The sequence below is a fragment of the Amblyomma mixtum genome, chromosome 3, assembly GCF_055824585.1.
Source record: "Amblyomma mixtum isolate Tamu chromosome 3, ASM5582458v1, whole genome shotgun sequence".
In the NCBI taxonomy this organism is placed as follows: domain Eukaryota; kingdom Metazoa; phylum Arthropoda; class Arachnida; order Ixodida; family Ixodidae; genus Amblyomma; species Amblyomma mixtum.
In genome coordinates, this window is record NC_143014.1 from 329,848,605 (window position 1) to 329,869,372 (window position 20,768).

At 47.7% G+C, this 20,768-nt stretch overlaps 1 protein-coding gene across 1 annotated transcript in view; it reads right to left on the reverse strand.

Annotated features, from left to right (window-relative positions):
* The window catches only part of LOC149355925 (homeobox protein Nkx-3.2-like), a 69,637-nt gene that overhangs the window by 16,380 nt on the left and 32,489 nt on the right, over positions 1–20,768 (reverse strand). Inside the window, exon 2 of the mRNA XM_089577717.1 lies at positions 10,574–10,731. Coding sequence (XP_089433843.1) covers positions 10,574–10,731 — 158 coding nt within the window. The remainder of the gene's footprint in view (positions 1–10,573; positions 10,732–20,768) is intronic.

A 20,768-nucleotide genomic window follows, 5' to 3' on the forward strand; every position in this document is an offset into this window, starting at 1 on the left:
ATTCAACCAACAAGAGTAGTAAAAATTCCGCCTGCGATGTAGTAAACTGCCAACACTCGGAAATAAGACGTCAGTGGCATTAAAATTGCATGAAAATTACTGTAAACTACACAAAATGTATCTCGGACATTTCAGCTGCCTGTTTCAGATTACACGTGAAGTACTGAGCAATTGAGACAGCAAATATAGTCTAGGTGCCTTTAAAAGGCCCGATTTTCATACACCTATCGTTAGCTCACGGCAATGTCACGGCGGCTCGGCGTTCTGCTTGTTGACCGTGAGACGATTGATCAGCGGCGCAATCATTTATAACCTGGAGCAATCAGCAACAGCACACTCAGTTGCAGCTTTGCCACATAGAACATGCCTCATTTTCTTGCAGCAAGTCTTGCAGTAAGAAGACGATTGCTTCGGACGTAATCACATCGTGGTACAAATGCCTTGCAGGTGCATCTCGTCAAATTGCGCTCGCTTAACGCATGCAGCTTTCCCGCCACGTCAAACCAAGGCACTGCATGTGTTCTTTATCTCGAACAGCTCGTTATGACAATAAAGATATTGATGAACTTACGGCCTGGTGTTCAACGTATCACTGAGCAACAATAGCTGCTCGTATTACGCCCACACGACTCGCGTGGGCTCGACGTCGCCCGCTCCAGCGCCGCTCTTCTGCCCCAACTGATGTGTCGTATACAGGCGGTGGAACGTGCCGCGCAGCGACTTCAAAGATTTTTGGCCAAGGTCCACGTTTTCTGCACGAGTGCAACGTGAAAAGTTTGAAGCACATTTAAACCATGAAGTGCTCATCATGAGAAAAGTGTATGCCTACCTTTGTGAGGTGCTCCCGGCAGTACGTCCGCCGCCACTTCTCTCCACTGTGCTGCCTTGACGAGCATTTTTTTATGAATCCGATAGATCGCTAGCCACAGCGAGCGCCGCGTCTCAACGGCAGAAAAGAGAAATTTGTTGTTTATTGTATGATTCTGGGGCTATCGGCGCAGCCCAGGCAACCGAAGAAACAACGAAGAAATGGCGCAAAAGGCCGTACCGCATGTTGCGAGAGCTGTGCTCTCATTGGTGCACGTCGGCCACAAACCGGCGAGCTGCTTCCGGCGCGTGCGATCGCGGGCGCGAAAATTTGACACTGTCAAATATCTGCGCCATGCTCGCGCCTCGCGCGTATTATCGGTTTAGCAGACGCCCGTGCGCGTAGGCGCTTCGCATGTACGCCTCGGAAGTGTCCATACAGGTGGGGCTTTGTTATCACGGTCTTGCCAGGCGCGATCCTCCATTTTCAACTGGCGCATGCTGAAAAAAAAAGGTGACAATGCTCCGGAAGTTAGGAGGATGACCAACTTCTCTTGGTCGCAAAAAAATTGAGGTTGCGTGAAATAAGTGCTTACGCTACAATCAAACGGAAAGAAAATGCTTGATTTGTTTTCTGTATGGAAGAAACAGTAAAACCTTAAAAATCTTGCCAACAATTCCATGAGATATGCCCGCGAGCCGCGTACTCTGCGTGGCTAATGCCCCAGTGAACTTCGCGTCAGCGGCACTCATCTTTTTCTACACTGGCGAGCAGTGTGCAGAGGGGCTGTCGTCATGTATTAACCACTACATCTCGTCTGAAAATGGGCCATCAAGGATGTAAGGCACCAGAGTGAACTTTACGATGTACCTGTAGTGAGCCGCGCTGATGAGCCTGCAAATGCTCACTAGGAGTCAAAGTGCTTCGAGGCGGCGTGCCAGACAGCGACGATACGTCGGCCACTTAATAGCACGCCGTGTGTACCACACACAGGGACGGAGGGAGGGGAGGGGGGGGGGGGGGGGTGAGATAGCAAAGCGCATGAGAAATATAACTGACCCAGCTTGCTCACAGTCGCTAGTTCTTGTATAAGTGGTGCATGTACTGGCTGAGCACCGAATGTGCGTGAAATTTCTCGGAGTAAAACACGAGAATTGGCGCTATTGTAGGTCATTAAACGACTGTCCAGATCACGCGAAAATTGGCGCTATAATCTCCGCTTAAACGCTACTGGCGCAATATATGCTGCAAGAAAACAAACAATACCCTTGAACCAGAGCGAAGCATTTATAGTCGAAAATATGGTCCATTACATAAACAATTCTCCGAAAAAGCTATCGTATCGTGGCATTTTAACGCATATAATGGAAGAGTAATAGTTTTTATCAGGATATGCGATAATTTTTGACTGCCTGAATTTCACCGGCCGACAAATGCGCCGCTCTTGATCCCATCGGGTACTGAAAGTGGATTCCGCCATGAAGACAAACTGAGACCAGTCGTCCATTGTCCGCTGATAAATGGCCCGTGCGAACTCAAGCTTCAGTTGGAGCTACCAGCCCTCAGATCCGGCATCTGAAGCGAACACTCACTGGCGCAGCCCGGCTTTCCTTAATAATCGCCTTACGGCGTACAGAGAGACCGGAACTCCCAATTCGTACTGCAATTCTTCAGCAGTGGTGGAGAGTACGGCAGCTCCAGCAGCAATGGTTAGCCGGTCTTCTTCCTCGTCCTTGACTTTATATGACAACCAGAGTGCTCGCGCCGCTATGCTTCAGTTGTCTTCTCGAAAGGCGCGAATAGAACGAGTGACTGCTGGTTTCGACTTTTCCGTGCGGCTGCGACATTGCCCACATAATTTCCGCTAAGAATGAAGTTCTAAAAGAAGCGAACCATAAACTTTCTTCCTTCTGCGGCAACTCTTGGCGTTATATTTGCAGAAAGCAGCAACACAGCAAGGCGATCCGCTTAGTACATACCTGCTACTAGAAATCGCTGGCCAATACCAAGGCCCCCGGATAACCACAGCTGCTGCAGTCACTGCCGTCGTAGGTTGTGAACAACTCTCGTTAGAACAGCTCAGGCTTAACTTCTCACACTTAGTGACAGCTCTATATCGTTCGATGCCTGGGCGCCTACAAATAGTGATCGCCTTATATGGTAATTTTACTGGTCATTGGATACATGTAACAGGGCTGACGGAACATCCACAAATTATTCGTCGGTCTTAGTAACTTGCATGCTTGCCTGCATTTTTTTTTATTTTGGTGAAAGGGAGACGTGACATGCACACTTCGCACCGCTCTCTTGCCGCATTGACTCATTTCTGCCTTCATGTCCGGCATACCACTGTTCCGCAGGAGCCCGGGCTCGATGTGTCTACCTTACTCCGACTGACGCCAGAACAACCGCAACCAGTCACGCCATAACAGCCAATTCCACTGTGCATTAGCTGTGCATAGTGCTGTGTTTGCGTTCACATGGTATGTAATTAAACATTTTCTTTCAGTCCTTGTTTAGCGTAATCTCATTTTTCGCAGAGGCCTTCGCAACCAGATCATCCCGGCATTCGAAGCTTTCTTTCAATCCTCCTTCAGCGCGCGCGCGTTGAAAATGAAGTGTCACGCCTGTATTGAACGTCTGAAAAAAAAATTAGTCGGTCCATATACAATATGAGGCGACAAATCTGCGTTCGCAGTAGTGTTCGCGCATTTTTCTTGAACGCTGATTGCTGTCCCATATGGTTTCTTTTAATTTGATTTCGCCATCGCATTTTCCTTCAGCTACTGCCTGAGTTTCTGGATGGTGGGACTTGCCTCCATAGTTCGGACCGTAGTGTCTTCATCAGTCTGGAAGAATGCCTTTTCGAGGGGATGCACGGGGCATCAAATCGCACGGGGCACGGGGCATTCTCCCGTGTATCCCTTCGCAAAGGCATTCTGCCAGACTGATGAAGACACTACGGCCCGAACTATGGAGGCAAGTCCAACATCGTCAAGGTTGCCTACGGTTCCTCGCTGCATCCCAATTTGGGGGAGCGGAGAACTGTGTTACCGTGTATCGAAGGTACTCTCGTGTGTAGCTTAATCACTGAATTTCTGTGGTCCCTAAGCCTTCCCGAGCTCCTCTATTAGGTTAAAAGTCGGAGAAAGAAAAATCTGTAGCCAGGTAAAGCTTCATACATTGGTGACTGTGGTGTACCTACAAATGTTGATTCGGTATTGTCCAAAGGTCTTGAGTTCTGCACAGAACCTCAGGATTCCCTGGTAGAGCCGTTGTCGCTTGTCGAAAACATCGCTAGACGTGGCCCAGAGGAGGAAAAAAGGTGGTGCGTTTCAGAAGGTGTAAATTCTCTTTAGACGAAGCGGTCGCAACAGAAACAAAACTTCATGCAAAAAAGTACCTTAAGTAGTATTGTTAAGGTAGAAGCCTACGGCGCCAGTAGGTAATTCCCCCCCTACCGTGTCGTCTGAAGTCGGGAGGGGTTAACAATGATGACAGAGCGTCGCGCGCTTCGGACGCTCTCCAAGCCCGCGGGGATTGGGGAGAAAGACCGCGAACAGCCTTGTCGGGGCCGCAAGTGGCCGACGACCGTCAAGTGGCTGGGGGGTCAGTAAGGTCGGCGACTTCTGGTATAGCTAAGCAGTGGACTTACTGGAGCCTCTAGAGTCGGGCTCTGGCGAGCACTGGGCTCCGCCCACTTGCATGTACGGTGCCATCGCAGCAGTATTGGTTGGAATTGGGCGAGAGCAGGTTTAATAAAGCTCCGCCCAATTATCGCGGGGATAAAAACCGCTTCAAACAAAGAGCGAGACGAGCGCGCCGAGTCCCAGTCTCGGCCGCTTTTGTACAGCCCTTCTTTTAAAAAGCCTTTTTTGACAGCCCTTTTTTAAACCGCCTTTTCTCTAAGTGTTTGTATTTTGATCTGTCTTCATTAAATCAGTTTTTTCCTTCTCAAGAAGCTTGGAGTGGCTGCCCCAAACGGCAACGTGTCGCTGGACGAGCGTACGAAGATGTGAAGTGCTATACGATCAGACCAACCGGCCATTCCGACCTTTTTTTTAACTAGTATGATCTTGCCTTAATGATCTCTGATAAAGAGGGTAGCTTTGCTGTTGTGCCTAATTCGGTATATCGTCAAAAAGCGAGAGAAGCCGTTATAAAAAACTTCTCACCCTCGAAGTTTAGCGCCGCTAAGTTGAAGAAACTTGGTTTGTGTGAAAGATGTAATCTAGAGAGGCACTGTTCGACCGTCAAAGGTGCGTCCAGCGGAGCACTTTGCATTTTCTTTTCCGCCAAGACCCACAAACAAGATGCTCTTTTTCGAGCCATTGTATCCGAACGTGACACGTGGCAGGGGGCAGTCTTGAAGTTTCTCTAAAAACACCTACGCATGCTCTGCTTTGAGGACCCGTTCTGGATTCAGAATTCTGCAGAGCTCATCATATTCATTAGTGACCAAGAAGATTGAGGTGAATCATTGTCTATTTTTTTCAATTGACGTCGCTCACCTTTTTTTGTTCCATACTACAAGACAAACTGCTTTGTGCTCTTAAGGATACCATAGATTACTACGGCTCAGTGGCTTTTCAGAACGCATGTGGCATGAGTGTGGATGACTTTGTAGAAATGCTCCGTTTTTATCTTGCTTCGACCATAGTTAATTTTGAGGAAAATAATTTCATTCAGAAGCATGGTGTGTGTATGGGTTCATGTATTGCCCCATTGTTAACCGACATATTTTATCATATTGTGACAAGTGAATCACTGCAAGCCTCTACACAGCCCACTCGGCTAAGATTTTCAGACATGTAGACGATTGTGCTATTTTCATGAAAGGGGTATCTCCAGAAGGGGTTATTACAGTAGTGAACCGGCCGCCGCGGTGGCTCAGTGGCTATGGTGCTCGGCTGCTGACCCAAAAGACGCGGGTTCGATCCCGGTCGCGGCGGCTGGAATTTCTTTGGAGGAGAAATTCTAGAGGCCCGTGTACTGTGCGATGTAAGTGCACGTTAAAGAACCCCAGGTGGTCGAAATTTCCGGAGCCCCTCCACTACGGCGTCTCTCATAGCCTTAGTCGCTTTGGGACGTTAAACCCCATAAACCAAACCAAACCAAACCAGTAGTGAACCGAATTCTTAAAATCTTCAGTGAGTGTTCCTTTGAGTTAAGCTTCATGTACGAGCTCCCATCGCAGGGATGCTTGCAGTTTTTGGACAACTGTATTGTTACTAGTACTAGTGGAACCCAGGTGTGCTGGAGGTGCCAGCCTCGCTCAAAAAAATGTATTCTAAACCACCAGTCAGCCAACTCAAAGCTTATAAAAAGAAAAAGAGCAAAATACTGCCTGCGCGCCGCTCTTGACAAGTCTTGCCCACATGAAATGCAGGAGAGCGTGCAATTTCAGTTACAACGACTGAATAGGGCTGGTTTTCCTTGTGAGATGGTCACCTCGGTGATAGATGCCATTGCCAAGGAAGCTCGATGCCCACCGAAGCACTGCCCAAGTGAAGAGCCGTAACGCCGGAGACCCGTGGCTATGTTGTACTTCCACCAGATGTCCCATATCCTCAAAAAAGTGGCGATGAAATGTGATGTCCCGGTGGTCATCACGGCACCCAAAAAGCTTTCGGGCATGTTCAATATGGTGCGGAGAAATCGAAAAAAAAATAATGAGTGCCGCCTAAGCACGTAGACAGGTTCGTTCCCTGCAAAAATGGGGTGGTGTACCAAATACCTGTCACATGTGGGAATTGTTACACAGTGCAAACTGGACGTTGCCTGAATGGTAGACTTGAGGAGCACCGCGCAGTCGTTGAATTTTTGGCTTGGGGCGGTGAACTGGCAAAACATTGTCGTCATTGTCTTAACTGCACGCCCAGATTCCGCGACAGAATTGTCCTGAAAAAATTAGCGACCCACTTTATCAGCGTAATTTTTGAAACCTACTGCATAAAAAATAAAATGACCGTTGCATAAGCACCACTTCAATAACGTTATCTAAGAAAGAATTCAACTATCTACATGCTAACTTGCGCCACGCGCCCCCACATGCCTGTATAATGTGATGGTGTCTGCTGTTTATCAGGTGCGATTATGTATCTAGTATAAATGTCGTTTTCCTTGTAGTAAACCTTAGTTGAAGTTCCGCGTTTTGTCCGGTGCTTTCCTCTCTTCGTCTCTTCGTCCAGACGGCATTCCAACAAGTTTTTATTCAAACTTTTTTTACGAGATCCAAGGAGCGCTCCTGAAGATGGTCAACGGCTTCCTCGCGGATGGGTTACGTCCAAACTCTTTCCGCGAATGTCGCATCATACTCATTCCGAAAGCGGGCGGTGACCCCTCCGACCCGCAAGCATGGCGGCCCATAAGCCTCTTAAACGCAGATTACAAAATAGTCACATCTTTACTGAACTCAAGAATGCGGACGATCCTACCTCACCTAATCCACCGGGCTCAAACCAGCAGCGTGCCTGACCGCTCTGTGTTTGATGCATTGGCACTCACTAGAGACCTGTTCACATTTGCCAGCAGGACGGGCTTCAGCGGGTGCTTTGTTTCACTAGACCAGGCGAAAGCATTCGATCGGGTGGAACACTCGTATCTGTTCGGAGTCCTTGAAGCCTTCGGATTCCCTCCGCAAATTGTCAGCAGGCTGCGCTTACTTTACGCAGACCTGAATGCTCGTCTCTCCGTAAACGGCCACCAGAGCGCTCCCTTCTCAGTCACCAGGGGCATAAGGCAAGGATGCCCTCTCTCCCCAGCATTCTTCGTGTTGTGCCTGGATCCACTCATCCGGCGCATTAACGACAGCCCATCCATACGCGGCTTCCCTCTGCCTGGCGAGGGCCAAATCAAGGTATCGGCCTACGCCGATGACGTGTCGCTTTTCCTCAAGGACGAGGATAGCTACGCCGCTTTTTCGCGGCTGTTTCTCGAGTACAGCGAGATATCTGGGGCCCTATTGAACAGGGGAAAAAGCAAGGCACTAAGGTTTGGCACCTTCACACCGAACCTTGCGGGCGAGGTGGAGTGGGTGCAGGGAGTGAAAGTCCTGGGAGTAGTATTCCTCGCCAGCGGAGAAGTAGCCCGCGAAACCTGGACTAACCTCCGCACGAACGCTGAGAAACGCCTCTCGGTGGCGTCAACTTTCCGCCTTTCAATGGCAGAGCGCTGCTATATAGTTAAGTCCACAATCCTAGCCGCATGTTTTTTTGTCGCCCGCGTCGCAAACCCACCGCGCACGTTTGCGCGCAGGCTAACCTCGGCCTGTGGCTCTTTCGTTTGGGCGGGCAAAACCGAACTTGTGTCACGAATGTTCATGCGCCTTCCATCGTACATGGGTGGGTTTGGTATACCTTGTATACGCACCATGTGCAATGTGCTCGCCTTGCGAGGAGTACGAGATCTTGTACGCAACCCAGACTATCCCGGGAGAACACTCCTCACATATTTTCTGGGTACAGCGCGTAACGTGTTTTTTTCACAACACGTGGTTGGCCCTACAGCCGAGCAGCCGCCGGCATTTTTCGTTAATGTGCGTCGCACACTGACGTCGTTGACTGCCAGCGTTCCCGATCTGGATGTTGATGAAACCCCGCCCTCCAGAATGTGTGAAGCACTAACGGTCGCTGCGCTGACCCGCGAACAACTCCAGAAAACGAGACGGGCACGCTGGCGCCAACTGACCTCAGCTACGCTTCCTGCAGATGTCAGGGACTTCGGCTGGCTGCGAGGCTGGCGGGTCCTGCCCACAAGAGACCGCCTTGCGGCGTGGGGCGTGGCGCCCTCCGCCCGATGCCCGCAGTGCGGTCTGCTTGAAACTTTGCAGCACGCAATGTTTGAGTGTGTAGTTGCGCGCACCTTTTGGACATTAGTGTCACGCATGTTTTTAACCCGCCTGGAAGCGCGCACTAGTTCTCCCGAAGTGTTTCAAAATATGCTCTTGTGTGTCGGCATGTTTGTTTTGTGGCGGCAGCGTGGAGTGGCATCCTTAAATGGGCGTCCGCAAAGAACAATGTTCCCAATGTTGCAGCGCCTGCGCACGCGCCTCTTTGAACAAGCATGCATGGACGCTCTGTCAATGAGCGAGGCTGAGTTCTTGCGCAAATGGTCGACATACTTTATCGTCCTGCGCGGCGGTCGAGTATCGGCATTTCTACTGCATTACTGACGTGCTCAGTGCTGCGTCACTGAGCATGTGCTTGACTGATCAGAGCATTAAGTTCATCTGTTTTGTTTTGTATTTTCTATGTTAAAGCAGAAAAAAATAAACTTCTCTTTCTACGTCCCTTGCCGTTTTGCGCGGTTGCAATATGCACTCCATTGCCAGCCAACAACTAGCCCACCTTCGCCTTTTACAGGAGGTACTCGAACTGAAGCTGATCACAGAAGGAATTCGCGGTGCCGAATAGATTGTTCTGAAAATGGCGATTAAATGCTTTTGCGGCGCCTTCGATCTTTGGAAGACTCTACTTGCGCTCGTCTTCGGCCTCGGCGGCGCAGACGGCAGGGACTACGCAGCGGCAAGGCATAGTAGCCACGTCGGCTCCAAGAACTGCCGCCTCTTAGCGGCGGCAGCACATAGCCGCAGTATCTGTCACACGGACTGCCGCGTGTTCACGGAGGCAGCGCTCGGCCTCGGCACTGATCCCATTGCTCTACTTCGGCAGCGCGCGGAGCTTGCCCTGGCGCCTAAGCCAGGAGCTCCTGCTTGGGCGGCATATCTCAACAGTCACTGTGACGGAGCGTGGCACATTACACCACACTCGTTATACCTTGCTCCTTCGCTTTCCTTCACAGGCTTTCTTCTCTCTCACCATACCCTCCTATTCCTGCCGCCGCGGTGGCTCAGTGGCTATGGTGCTCGGCTGCTGTCCCGAAAGACGCGGGTTCGATCCCGGCCGCGGCGGTTGAATTTCTTTGGAGGAGAAATTCGTGGCCCGTGTACTGTGCGATGTCAGTGCACGTTAAAGAACCCCAGGTGGTCGAAATTTCCGGAGCCCTCCACTACGGCGTCTCTCATAGCCTTAGTCGCTTTGGGACGTTAAACCCCATAAACCAACCAACCTCCTATTCCACTTTCATCTGTGCTATAGCTCTACCACCCGCCGCTTTCCTCCTTGGGCGCTCTTCCGCATACACCACCGACTGTTAAGTGCGCGCTGTCTCTATGGTCAATGTTATCGTTCTCGAGGAAGTCATTTGTAAGGTCACCGCTGCCGATCGTAAAGTGAACCAAGCCCTCGGTCACACAACCATACAGGGCCAGTTGCTGAATGGGCAGATCGCGATCACGTCATCACAAAGGGCACGTTCAAGACAGATCACACCCACGAGCGTGACACTCATCGTCTTTGTTTCCCCCTCGCCTTGTGTCACGTTGATTTTTTTACCAGCAGTGATAAAAAAAAACTAGTGCAGCAGTGCTGTCTGTATTTTTTTTTTTTGCAATGATGTGAAAATTCTTTTTTTTTCTTCGTCCTGGCCGACAGCTGTGTCGTATTGATTGATGAGAAGGACAACCACTTAGAAAGTGACGAAACGACAGTTTTCAATGACAATATACGATGAATCCGTCATTTATCTCGAGGTCAGTTCCATGTACAACTGTCGGTGCAAATACAAACATCAGTACATGCGGAGAATTGAACCAGTGTTGGTTTTGGAAACCCGTTACCTTGAGAGCCGTAGTATCTCGGCCCTGTACATGTCTGGGGCGGTTTCTGTGAGCATAACACCGAAACACAAAACACCTTTACACACCTGAGTCTCAGTGAGCTTGAGCGCGTGTGCCAGGTCCGCCCTCTCCGGTCCCGTCAAGTAGCGTTGGTGACTGAAGCGGCGCTCCAGCTCGAACACTTGGGCGTGGGAGAAAGCCGCACGGCATCGTTTCTTCTTCGCCTTGTCCCCGGCTTGAAGCTCTGCAAGGATGAGCGCCAGTAAGAAACAGAAAACGCTGCCTTGAATGCTTAGCGCGAATGGTTCCAATGTGGGAAGGACCGCTTGTAACCCCGGAAAAATATTTAGCTGGCGTGCGTTAAGGCCGCGTTTTCTGTGCTCCTGCAGCTTATGACGGAGCAAACTTGCGAAAATATCAACTCTAAGCACAGGCTCACTGAGCCCGTGCCTAATACTGAGCTTTCCGCAAATTTTCTTCGTCGCAAAATGCAGGAGCGCAGAAAAAGCGGCCGTCGCGCACGCCAGCTAAAGATTTGGCCGGCAGTACAAGTGGTCTTTCCCACGTAGGAAGCATTCGCGCTAAGCATTCCACGTGGGCATGAGGCGAGTTCGAGTCAGTGCAAGCGTGCGAAAGCCGTCTATGTTACGGGTCGCAGATGGGACGTGAGGAGCGAGAAGGGCCCATATTGGAAAGGGCTCGTTAGAAAAAACGTTTTTCAGTCTTAAATATGCCTCAGTAATTTTATATGTCAGCACATCTGTCCATACTAAGGGCCATCTTGAGGCACAATGAACAAGCCCGAAGTCGTCGACATAATTTTATTCATTATAATCGCACCAATAATTTTTTCCCATACCTTGAGCTTGGCGCATGAGAGCCTAAGATCCTTATGCGCCAGGAAATCCACATCCACGCCCCATAAGAATAATTATTTTTATTATCATCAACAAGTGAGTTGTAGCCCAAACATGCCGGTCTGAGCCTTGAGTTGGCTTGCATGACTGTGGCTTATGACACACAATGCACATGGCAGTTGGAATGTAGACATGCAGTGATCCACGAGCCCATGGACGGGCAAATTGTAATAGTATTAAAAGTGGTAATAATAAATCACGGTATTTGGAGGTTTCCTTTTACACACTAAGAAAACTTTCGCTTAGTGTTGTGCAATGCAGATTAGTGTTTTGGTGTGAAGGGGCATAAACTCGAGATTATTTAGAGAAAAAAAAAAGGCCAGTTTTTGCTTGAATGTTGCGTCGATTTTTCAGCAGTTTTATTCCTTACAAAATATGAAGTCATTTTCATCTGCAGAGCACAAAATAATGCTTTGGCACTGCGCGCACCGCGCATTGAACAACTATCTGTGAGAGAGCAGTTTTAGAAGGTAGCCTACAGTGTTTGATAGCTACTGATCAGACAGTGAATCCTACCGCACTGAATACCACCCCGATTTTCGAAGTTTTTCGTTTATATTTTTATTTCTGTACTCTCAGGGCCAACAAAAACTTATAGAGCGATGGGTATAGAGAGAAAAAATGCCAAAATATGATTTTGAGTAAAATATGGGTAACTATGATTCAGATGCGTCATCGAGTGTAAACTTTTCCTTTGTTTTTGTGCTCCTTATTTCATTTATTCTATTTTATCAAATTACAGAAAAAGCGAAGAACGAGAATACTAACCAGATAGAAAGCAAAGAGAATAAGTACGAAGTTCAACAGAACAAAATGCTAATGCAAACAGAGGACAGAAATAATAAAGCGTCATAAATCAAATCAGAAGAATGAAACTTAAAAAAAGGTACCACAAATTGTCGTAAAACAAGAGAAAAGGTTGCTTCAGTCGCGAGAAGAACCTAGAATAAGTTATCATCATCATCATCATTTATTTTACCCTTAAAGGCGTCTGTTGAGGCATTACATAAGGGGGGGGGGGACAAAGCAAATGCAACTGAGAATAATACGTTAATACAACAAAACAATGCAATACAATAAAATGAAAAACGATACATCACAATACAACGTTGGTCAATAATGAAGGGCGCAAGGCTGAATTAGGCGGTAACAACAACAACAAGAAAAAGAATAAGTGTAACTGGGTGAAGTTTGAGCAGTGTCTTTTATTCAGTGTCTTTTATCGTGAGACGGTCCTTCATTTTCGTGGAGTAATACCGACTTCACGTTTTTTATCTATACGTGTTTTAGCAAAAGAAGGAGGAATGCGCACCATATACAAAATGAACTTGGGCTGAAAAACTTCCTGAAAAATGTTCAGGTGTGCAATTCTACGTGTGGTTTAAATGATGTTACGCCAAGAGAAGATTTCATAGCTTGTGGGGACGCCTTCGTCCCCTGCGTTCACTTTCCCGCATTGCGCACCCCACTGTTGTTAGCTCCTCCGAAACGCGCTCTTCTCAGTTTTGGTTACTTTAACTAACAGGGGAGGGCGCTCGCGTCGCAGCGACAGCAGCGCCACGGATGGCGTGTTTTGCCACTCGCGCGCGGGGGAAGGCTCGCTCTCTTCTGCTCGGCACCGGGAACGCAAGCGGACGTTTCCGCGCGCCACTCCGCTCTTCGCCGCGGGCGCCTCTTGGACGGAACTTGCTCCCGCCGAGCCCATCCCGTCGGGCCTCGGAGTTTATCCCTTTGCCCTACCGTGGGCGAACGTTCGCTCGTAGCCTTGCTGGTGAGTCGGACATCCTCGATTACTCAGTGTATTTTGTTGCTAGCTGGCGTTATTGTTGTTATAGCAATAAATGCCTTGTTTGTGTCAGCCAGTGTGTCGTTCCTTTCTTCCCGCAGAGCACGGCCCACCGTGGTCGGCGTGCGCTCGGTAGCGTTCGCGACCACGGGGTGGGGTCTGCGCGGCTTTGAACTATGTCAGTAGCGGTTAAACGGGGAGAACGTGTTCATCTCCCCCAGTTTTAACCCCACAAGCTATTACCCTTACTTTACTTAAATACAACAAAGCGTTATGGATCCAATTGGTTAATAAGGTTTTTAATGCGGGCATCCCAGAATTATGACGCACGTCCTTGTGCGGGTGGCGTTTTGTGAGGGATGCGTGATATTTTCGTTTCAGGTATCCCGGCCAGTGATCAGCTGAATTAGTTATGTACTCTAAGCGTGCCTTCCACCCAAGGTTAGAGGCCATGTGAACACTTGTTGCTTCTACACTGTAACCGATTTGAGCAACACGTCATTCAGCGGGTAAGTCTTTTACTAATATGAAAAAAAAAACTGCAGAAATTGGCACTCGTCACCGCTGAACGACACATTGTGATTTCTACGACAAGATAAAATAGAGTAGAACTAAGTTTGAATTGTGTGCTTGTCACTGTTTGTTTTATTTCCACCCCATCTCCCAATCCCCCCCCCCCCCAAAAAAAAATACAAAATTACAGACAACAAATAATTGTACATAATAACCATTATTAGGCACGGCTTTTAAAAGGTTAGAACGAGTAACGCCATAAGACAGTGCCTTCAGGGACGCAAGGAAAGACACAATAGCAGGTGGAGGTAACATCATTGGCTGCAACGTACTGCTGACGAAGCCCAAAGAAATGGTGAAGCCATTGCAGAACTTTAGTGTTGAGGCCTATCATGCAGCAGAAGACGACAGTTAACTTTGCACTTGTATGCTTTTAAGAAATCAAAGCAAACACAACCACCGATGGAATGATGATGTAAAATTGCGTGAAGTTTATGAGTAAATACAAGTGACTGTGTTTTGCATGAAACGAAGGTCAATTTCCTTGCTTTACTAAGTCATTCAATAAAGGCTGCAAAAAATAAAGTATACTCTACGAAACTGAGAATGTGGTAAAGCAGCATGTGCTCTAAACCTAAATGGATTGCGGTGATTGCTATGCCCGGTTATTTAAAATATTGTTTATTTCCTCACATATATGCAGGAACCGCCTTTCCTACATTCCAGCCGCCTGGTAGGTCAAAATTATCAGATGGGTGCAAAACATTTCACTCAGCGAAAAGTCTAAAAATAATTTATTATTTGTAATGTCCCATTCATACAATCAAAACCAGCGGAGATTGAAATCTTAATGGAGTCAAGTATTCTACCTACAACATCAAGCTTGGATGCCCCAGGATATATCATTAAATGCTAATAATTAGGAAAATCAGGCTAACCCGCCACTATAGCACTGAACACCATCTCAAAAACACATAATTTACTACATGTGCACATTAGCTATGTAATGTAGCGTTGTCGATTGTTTGTTTGTTTGTTTGTTTGTTTATGGGGTTTAACGTCCCAAAGCGACTAAGGCTATGAGAGACGCCGTAGTGGAGGGCTCCGGAAATTTCGACCACCTGGGGTTCTTTAACGTGCACAGACATCGCACAGTACACGGGCCTCGAATTTCTCCTCCAAAGAAATTCAGCCGCCACGGCCGGGATCGAACCCGCGTCTTTCGGGCCAGCAGCCGAGCACCATAGCCACTGAGCCACCGCGGCGACGTTGTCGATTCCATTCGTAAGTAGGTTCGGTAAGGGTAAATGACATACCAAAATTTTTCGGCTTATTTCGGCGTATGTCTGGCAATGCGATAATCACAATATTTGTTTCAGTGCTTTGGAGCACGGAAATTTTTCAACCACCAAGAAATAGGAGGACCAATGATGTTGAGGGCACAACGTTTCATCGGATAGTATAGGCGTTTTTTTCCCCGCTAGAGAAGCGCTCAGCATTTACCAAGCGGCAAAATTGTGATAACCATTAGGCGAATGAATAGGAAGAGAGTGGTAAGATCTGCAACTTTGTTCTCCAATGTCACTTAGGTTTAACGAATTGATGATGAGTCGAAAGCGTTGATTGTCGGGTACAACTCAAGAACGAGGTGCAACATGCCCCTTAAAGTAGGCCTTTAAGCCAGTAGATTCGACCCATTGTTATGACGTTGTGGTTAATCCCCTTGCTCTGATTTGCCTGACATTGAAGACGACTGGCGGGAAGAAGGGAATTAGCCACCGATTAACAATGTCCACTCCCATCCCGCTGCGCCATGAGAACCGCTCGATGCTTTTTGCTGGAGGGCCGCCCATGAGGGGCACATGCTACTTCGTTCCTGAGTTGTACTCGACTATAGATGAGCACGCAAAAATGGACTTCGTACTTCATAGATTTTGTAGATATCAGTGCGATGACAGATGCACAAGCTTTAGTCTGTCCAACAGATTTTTGTACAGAATTGCCAAGAGAAATATTTACTATGGAATGGTTCATAACATATACGGCATGCTCTGCACACAATTCCGGGCTTGTTATTGATAAGTCTAGTGTGATTGCAGCAGTTCCTGCAATTCTAGTAGACATGCCATCTTTGCCAAAATTACGCCATATGGTTTGCTTCAGACTCGTACGCAATCCCCTTATCGCTTCTCTATTTTCTTGCAGGAACCAGAAAAGGCTCCTGCTCTTATTGTTGTCGGCCAGCCACTTCAAGATATTCCTCCTTTATCGCCTTTAGCCCCACTTGCAGTAAAATCCGTATCATTGAAGCCCTTGTCCCTGCACAACTCCACAGCAGGTAGCGAACATTCACGCTGCAGTGCATGGTTAAGAAAGAAGCCATTTAGCCGGGTTAGTGGTAACTGTTGCAGATTTTCAGATAACGCGTGTGAAATACAAATGCTGGAAGGTGGGAGGCGCTTCCATTTTGTGACGGCCTTTTGTACAAAGAAATTGAAAAGCACACTTCTTTAAAAAGCGGAGACGGCGACCTAGAGCGGATGAGCGCAAGAGGAAGCGTTTGCTGTCGTAGAGAACTTTCATGTTCAATCAAGTTTCTAGCTCTGAAAGCAGAAAAAATACTCTCAAAAACACTTAGGCATCATTTATTTTTCAAATTTAGAATTGTTCAAGTTCTTTTTCACCAAAGAAACAAACATTGAATGTGCGAAAATACTTCGCCAGGACGAAACTGTCTGACCGGTATTAAATTGCTTCACTTGCCCTGATTAACCCATAGAGTTTCTTACTATTACCTAGAGGGAAAGCTGGCAACCCGTCTATGAGAGTTTGAATAGAGGCCCCTCGTGACCACTTCAGCCACCATGGGCGCTCAAAGCATCATGGGGCGGTGAGCTACCGACTGCAGAACTACAACTTTTTCCCAAAAAATAATGCAAAAATAAAGCTGATCGATAAATACGAATGTCCTAACATTCAATATGCTGTCTGTAAATTGCAACAAATGAGCAGAAAAGCCTTAAAGTGCAAAGTTTGCCCAAAATAAGAGACGACTCGCTCTCCTATTGGCCAAGTATTGAACTCTATAAAAACTAACATTTTGTGCCCAACAGGCGCGCTTTTAAAAGGAAATAAGTTTTCAGAAAAAAATTTGTTGCTTAAATACTTTAAGAGGTTTTTTAATGGCATTTTTGAAAAGTTAAACCTTTTATTGGCGTTGTGTGTCGTTGCGGTTTTACTGCTATGGTTTTTACACACTGCATTCGTGCGAAAGTCGTCTGCGCACACACGAACAGCGTTTTCGGAATGAAACATCTTAGCAGCACCACTCTGTGTTTCCAAAAAAATTACGACTGTCTCGCAACAAGTAGCTCATCGCCCCATGATGCTTTGAGCGTCCATGGTGGCTGAAGTGCAGCGCCGCCAGCTTTCCCTCTAGGTAATAGTAAGAAACTCCATGGATTAACCTCAGTTGTCCGGCGTCTCAGGTTGTGTCGTGGCTGTGACGATAGGCAGGGGTTTATACTCCGTTTCATACATCAGGTGCAACGCTGTCAAAGCTAGCGCTCTTTTTTGCGCAGCCTGCATCCGTGTCAGAAAATCGTGCGTTGCTTGTGGTGAGCGAAAAATAGCAAATGCTTTGCCGACAGGCTTCGTGGGCAATACATTTGTCATCAGCGTCGCAAAAAAACGGTGTTATTGCGAGCGAATCGGTCGAGATCTGTGATTTTGTATTTTGCGTTTGTCGTCTTTTTCCATTTCACGTTTTCGCTGTCCCCGCTGGCCGCCGTGTTTACTCTTTCCGTCCGCCTCCCTTTTACTTTTGAGAAAATGGCGTTCTGCTCAGCGGCCGCGGCCAGCAGTCCTGTACGCATTTTCCGAAGATTCGTGCACGCCAAGCAAGTAATTGCGAATGTGTTCTGCCGCACCAGGATCCGTTTTCCGCAGAAGTCTGCTCGGGAAGTACTGAGTGCTGTGAGCCAGGACACCGGAGTATCTCCCCGTAGCGTTGCCAAAATCAAGGCGGAGCGTCTGTGCGGGCCTGTGGCGTCTCCGAAGAAAACACCTCGCGACGTGAAGATTTCGAGCTCGCGAATAGTCAAGAATGACAGCTTCGCAGTCCATGCCATCCGTCTGAAAGTGCACAGTATGTACGCGAAGAGGGAAGTCCCCACACTGGGCAGTGTGCTAAAGGCTGGCAATGAGGACGACGACCTGCCCAACTTCAAGAAAACCACATTGTGGAGGTTGATGAAGGACATCGGATTCACATTTCATAAAAGAAAACGGAATCTTGCACTGATCGAGCGAAGTGACATCATTACCTGGCGCCGCAGGTACCTGCGGGCGATCAAGGAATTCCGAGGACAGGGCAGGTACCGGTCGTTCCTTGCTTATTTTCTTACGCAGCACGTTTAGACTGGCTTCAAACAGAGCTTGATGTTAGCTTTGCAACCTCGTAGTCGGAACAGTGAGTGTTGCTTCAGGATAACACATTTCGAAGAAATCGTCTTAACCACGTTGCTGTTGCCGACTTTTTGCGTAGTGGTGATGTTTCACGACCAGTTTTGCGCTACGTTTCGGTGGGGCACGTGTCTGCATGGGTCAGATTAAATCGCTAAATCCCAATTGGTGCGGCAAGCAAAAACAGCAAAACTGCCAAAAATGTAGCACTGCAATGGGTAGTGCCATCTCGTCGTCACCGTTAGGAACGAATGGACACCCACTGTACACTGCCCGTTGCTCCGGTGGTGCGAGTTGCTGCGAACGTTGGCAATTTTTGTTCGCAGTCGCCGCGAGTGAAGAGATTCCAAACGTTGCCGAATTAGTCAAGTACGTACAGTGAATATAAACTGGCTACCAAATGCCGCCTGGGCGTGAAATATAAGCCCGAACAAGAGAGCAATTAAGCTGAGATAATTCTTTTTCTCGAGTGTCTTTGAGCGGCTGTTTGTGAGACAGGGGTCAGCAGTGCGTTTGTTGCAGTGCGTTGCCTACTTACATGCTGCAGCGTGTTTGTTTACTTACAAGCATTGACTCGTGTACTCGGTTGTTTTGCATTTACAGGTGCATCGTCTACCTAGATGAAACCTGGATCAACGCAGGGCACACAAAAGAATACATCTGGCAGGACAAGACTGTAAAGTAATCTCAGGAGGCTTTACTGAAAGGTTTAACAACGGGATTGGCTGCGCCTTCGGGCAAATGGGCCCGTTAGATCATTGTACATGGTGGGAGCAGTGCAACAGGATTCGTGGAAGACACTGCTGACTTGTTCAGAGCAAAAAAGGGAAACCACGCAACTACCACTCTGAGATGGATGGCAACTACTTTGAGAAGTGATTCACCGACAAGTTTTTCCCAAACAATCCGGCCAATAGCATTGTCGTCATGGATAATGCTCCATATCATAGTGTGGCTCTTGAAAAAGCACCACTGGCTGTTTCCATAATAAACCATTTCCCACAAACACTGCGGGGTCAGCATTTTTTATTGTCCTGACTTATTTATTGTTTGCTCTTTTGAAAAATTTTTTTACTTAGCGTTGTACAACTTTTTCTGCATTCTTACTTGACGCTCCCACACCTCGGAACTCTTTTTACCTGGCTGCACGAAAATCCTGCCTTAGCAGCTTCTGCTCTTCCAGGAGAGCAGGGAAATCGAGATAAGCTGACTTGCCTCTGTATTGCCTTCCTATACATTTGTGCACGACAACAAATCTAACTCTTGAGGCAGTACTATTTTCTCTCGCTGTGTGAATCAACACTATGTTCTAAATTTAACACTTAACACGGGAAAACAGGCCATATGGAGGTGGTGTGTGTACAAATAATTTGACCCGAATGTTGCAGACGGCCACTTGTTAATCGGGCCACGGCGGAGCACTCACCACTGTGTTATTAAACCCGACGAATTAACGTCATCTTTCGCACAAACCTTTCGCATGCATCGGGGCCGCCGCGGTGGCTCAGTGGCTATGGTGCTTGGCTGCTGACCCAAAAGACGCGGGTTCGATCCCGGCCGCGGCGGCTAGAATTTCTTTGGAGGAGAAATTCTAGAGACCCGTGTACTGTGCGATGTCAGTGCACGTTAAAGAACCCCAGGTGGTCGAAATTTCCGGAGCCCTCCACTACGGCGTCTCTCATAGCCTTAGTCGCTTTGGGACGTTAAACCCCACAAAACCAAACCAAACCTTTCGCATGCATCTAAAAACTATTGTCACAATGCTGCAGAATCGGGAAGGAAACCGCTACTGGTGACCAAGAGCCGGTGCGAGCTCATTGACAACGAATTTCGGACAGTTCACCGCATCGAATGAACAGATGCATGCAGTTCATTTCTGAACACGCCATAATATTCAAGCGATTCTTAACAAAACGAGTTTTCTCATTAAAGTCACGCGAAATTCAATTTGCGATGAAAAAAAATGTGCGAAAAAAAAGTTTCAGCATCCGGAATTTGAACCCACGCACCCCCACTGCCTGTCGACTCCCGGTGCGACGCGTTAGACCGCACGGCCACAAAACAACGCGGAGTGATACACCTTTTTATTTTTTTCTGCGGACTACTTCCGTAGCCTTCACAGCGTTGCACATGATGTATGAAATGGAGTATAGATGACCGACGATCGGGCTAGCTCAAAACTTTTAACGGGCGAACTAGCGCCCAGAAGCAGAAGACACCTCGGCTGAGCGTCAGCAGCTATGGCGCTCGGTAGTCGTCAGATAAGAGGATCTGTCGCTCTCCGCGTGCTAAAATTAAACACGATATCGCACAGTCTAGAAACGATGTCTATAATATCTATGGCAATCTTTAACATGTAGAGTCTACAGAGCGTGAGTAATTGTTCCAATCCGCTCTGGTCGCGGATTGATTACGACGCATTGCCGCAGCGATGAAGAAATCATATGAAAGAACAAAGATAACGCTTTACGGCGGTACACGTCATCTGTAATAAAGGTGGGGTGAGACTGTTTTATTTTTCAAAAAATTTCATTTCGAGATTTTGAGGTCACCTAATAGAGAATTTCTCTACCCTTCAAAAAAATATATTGCACTTGGGTA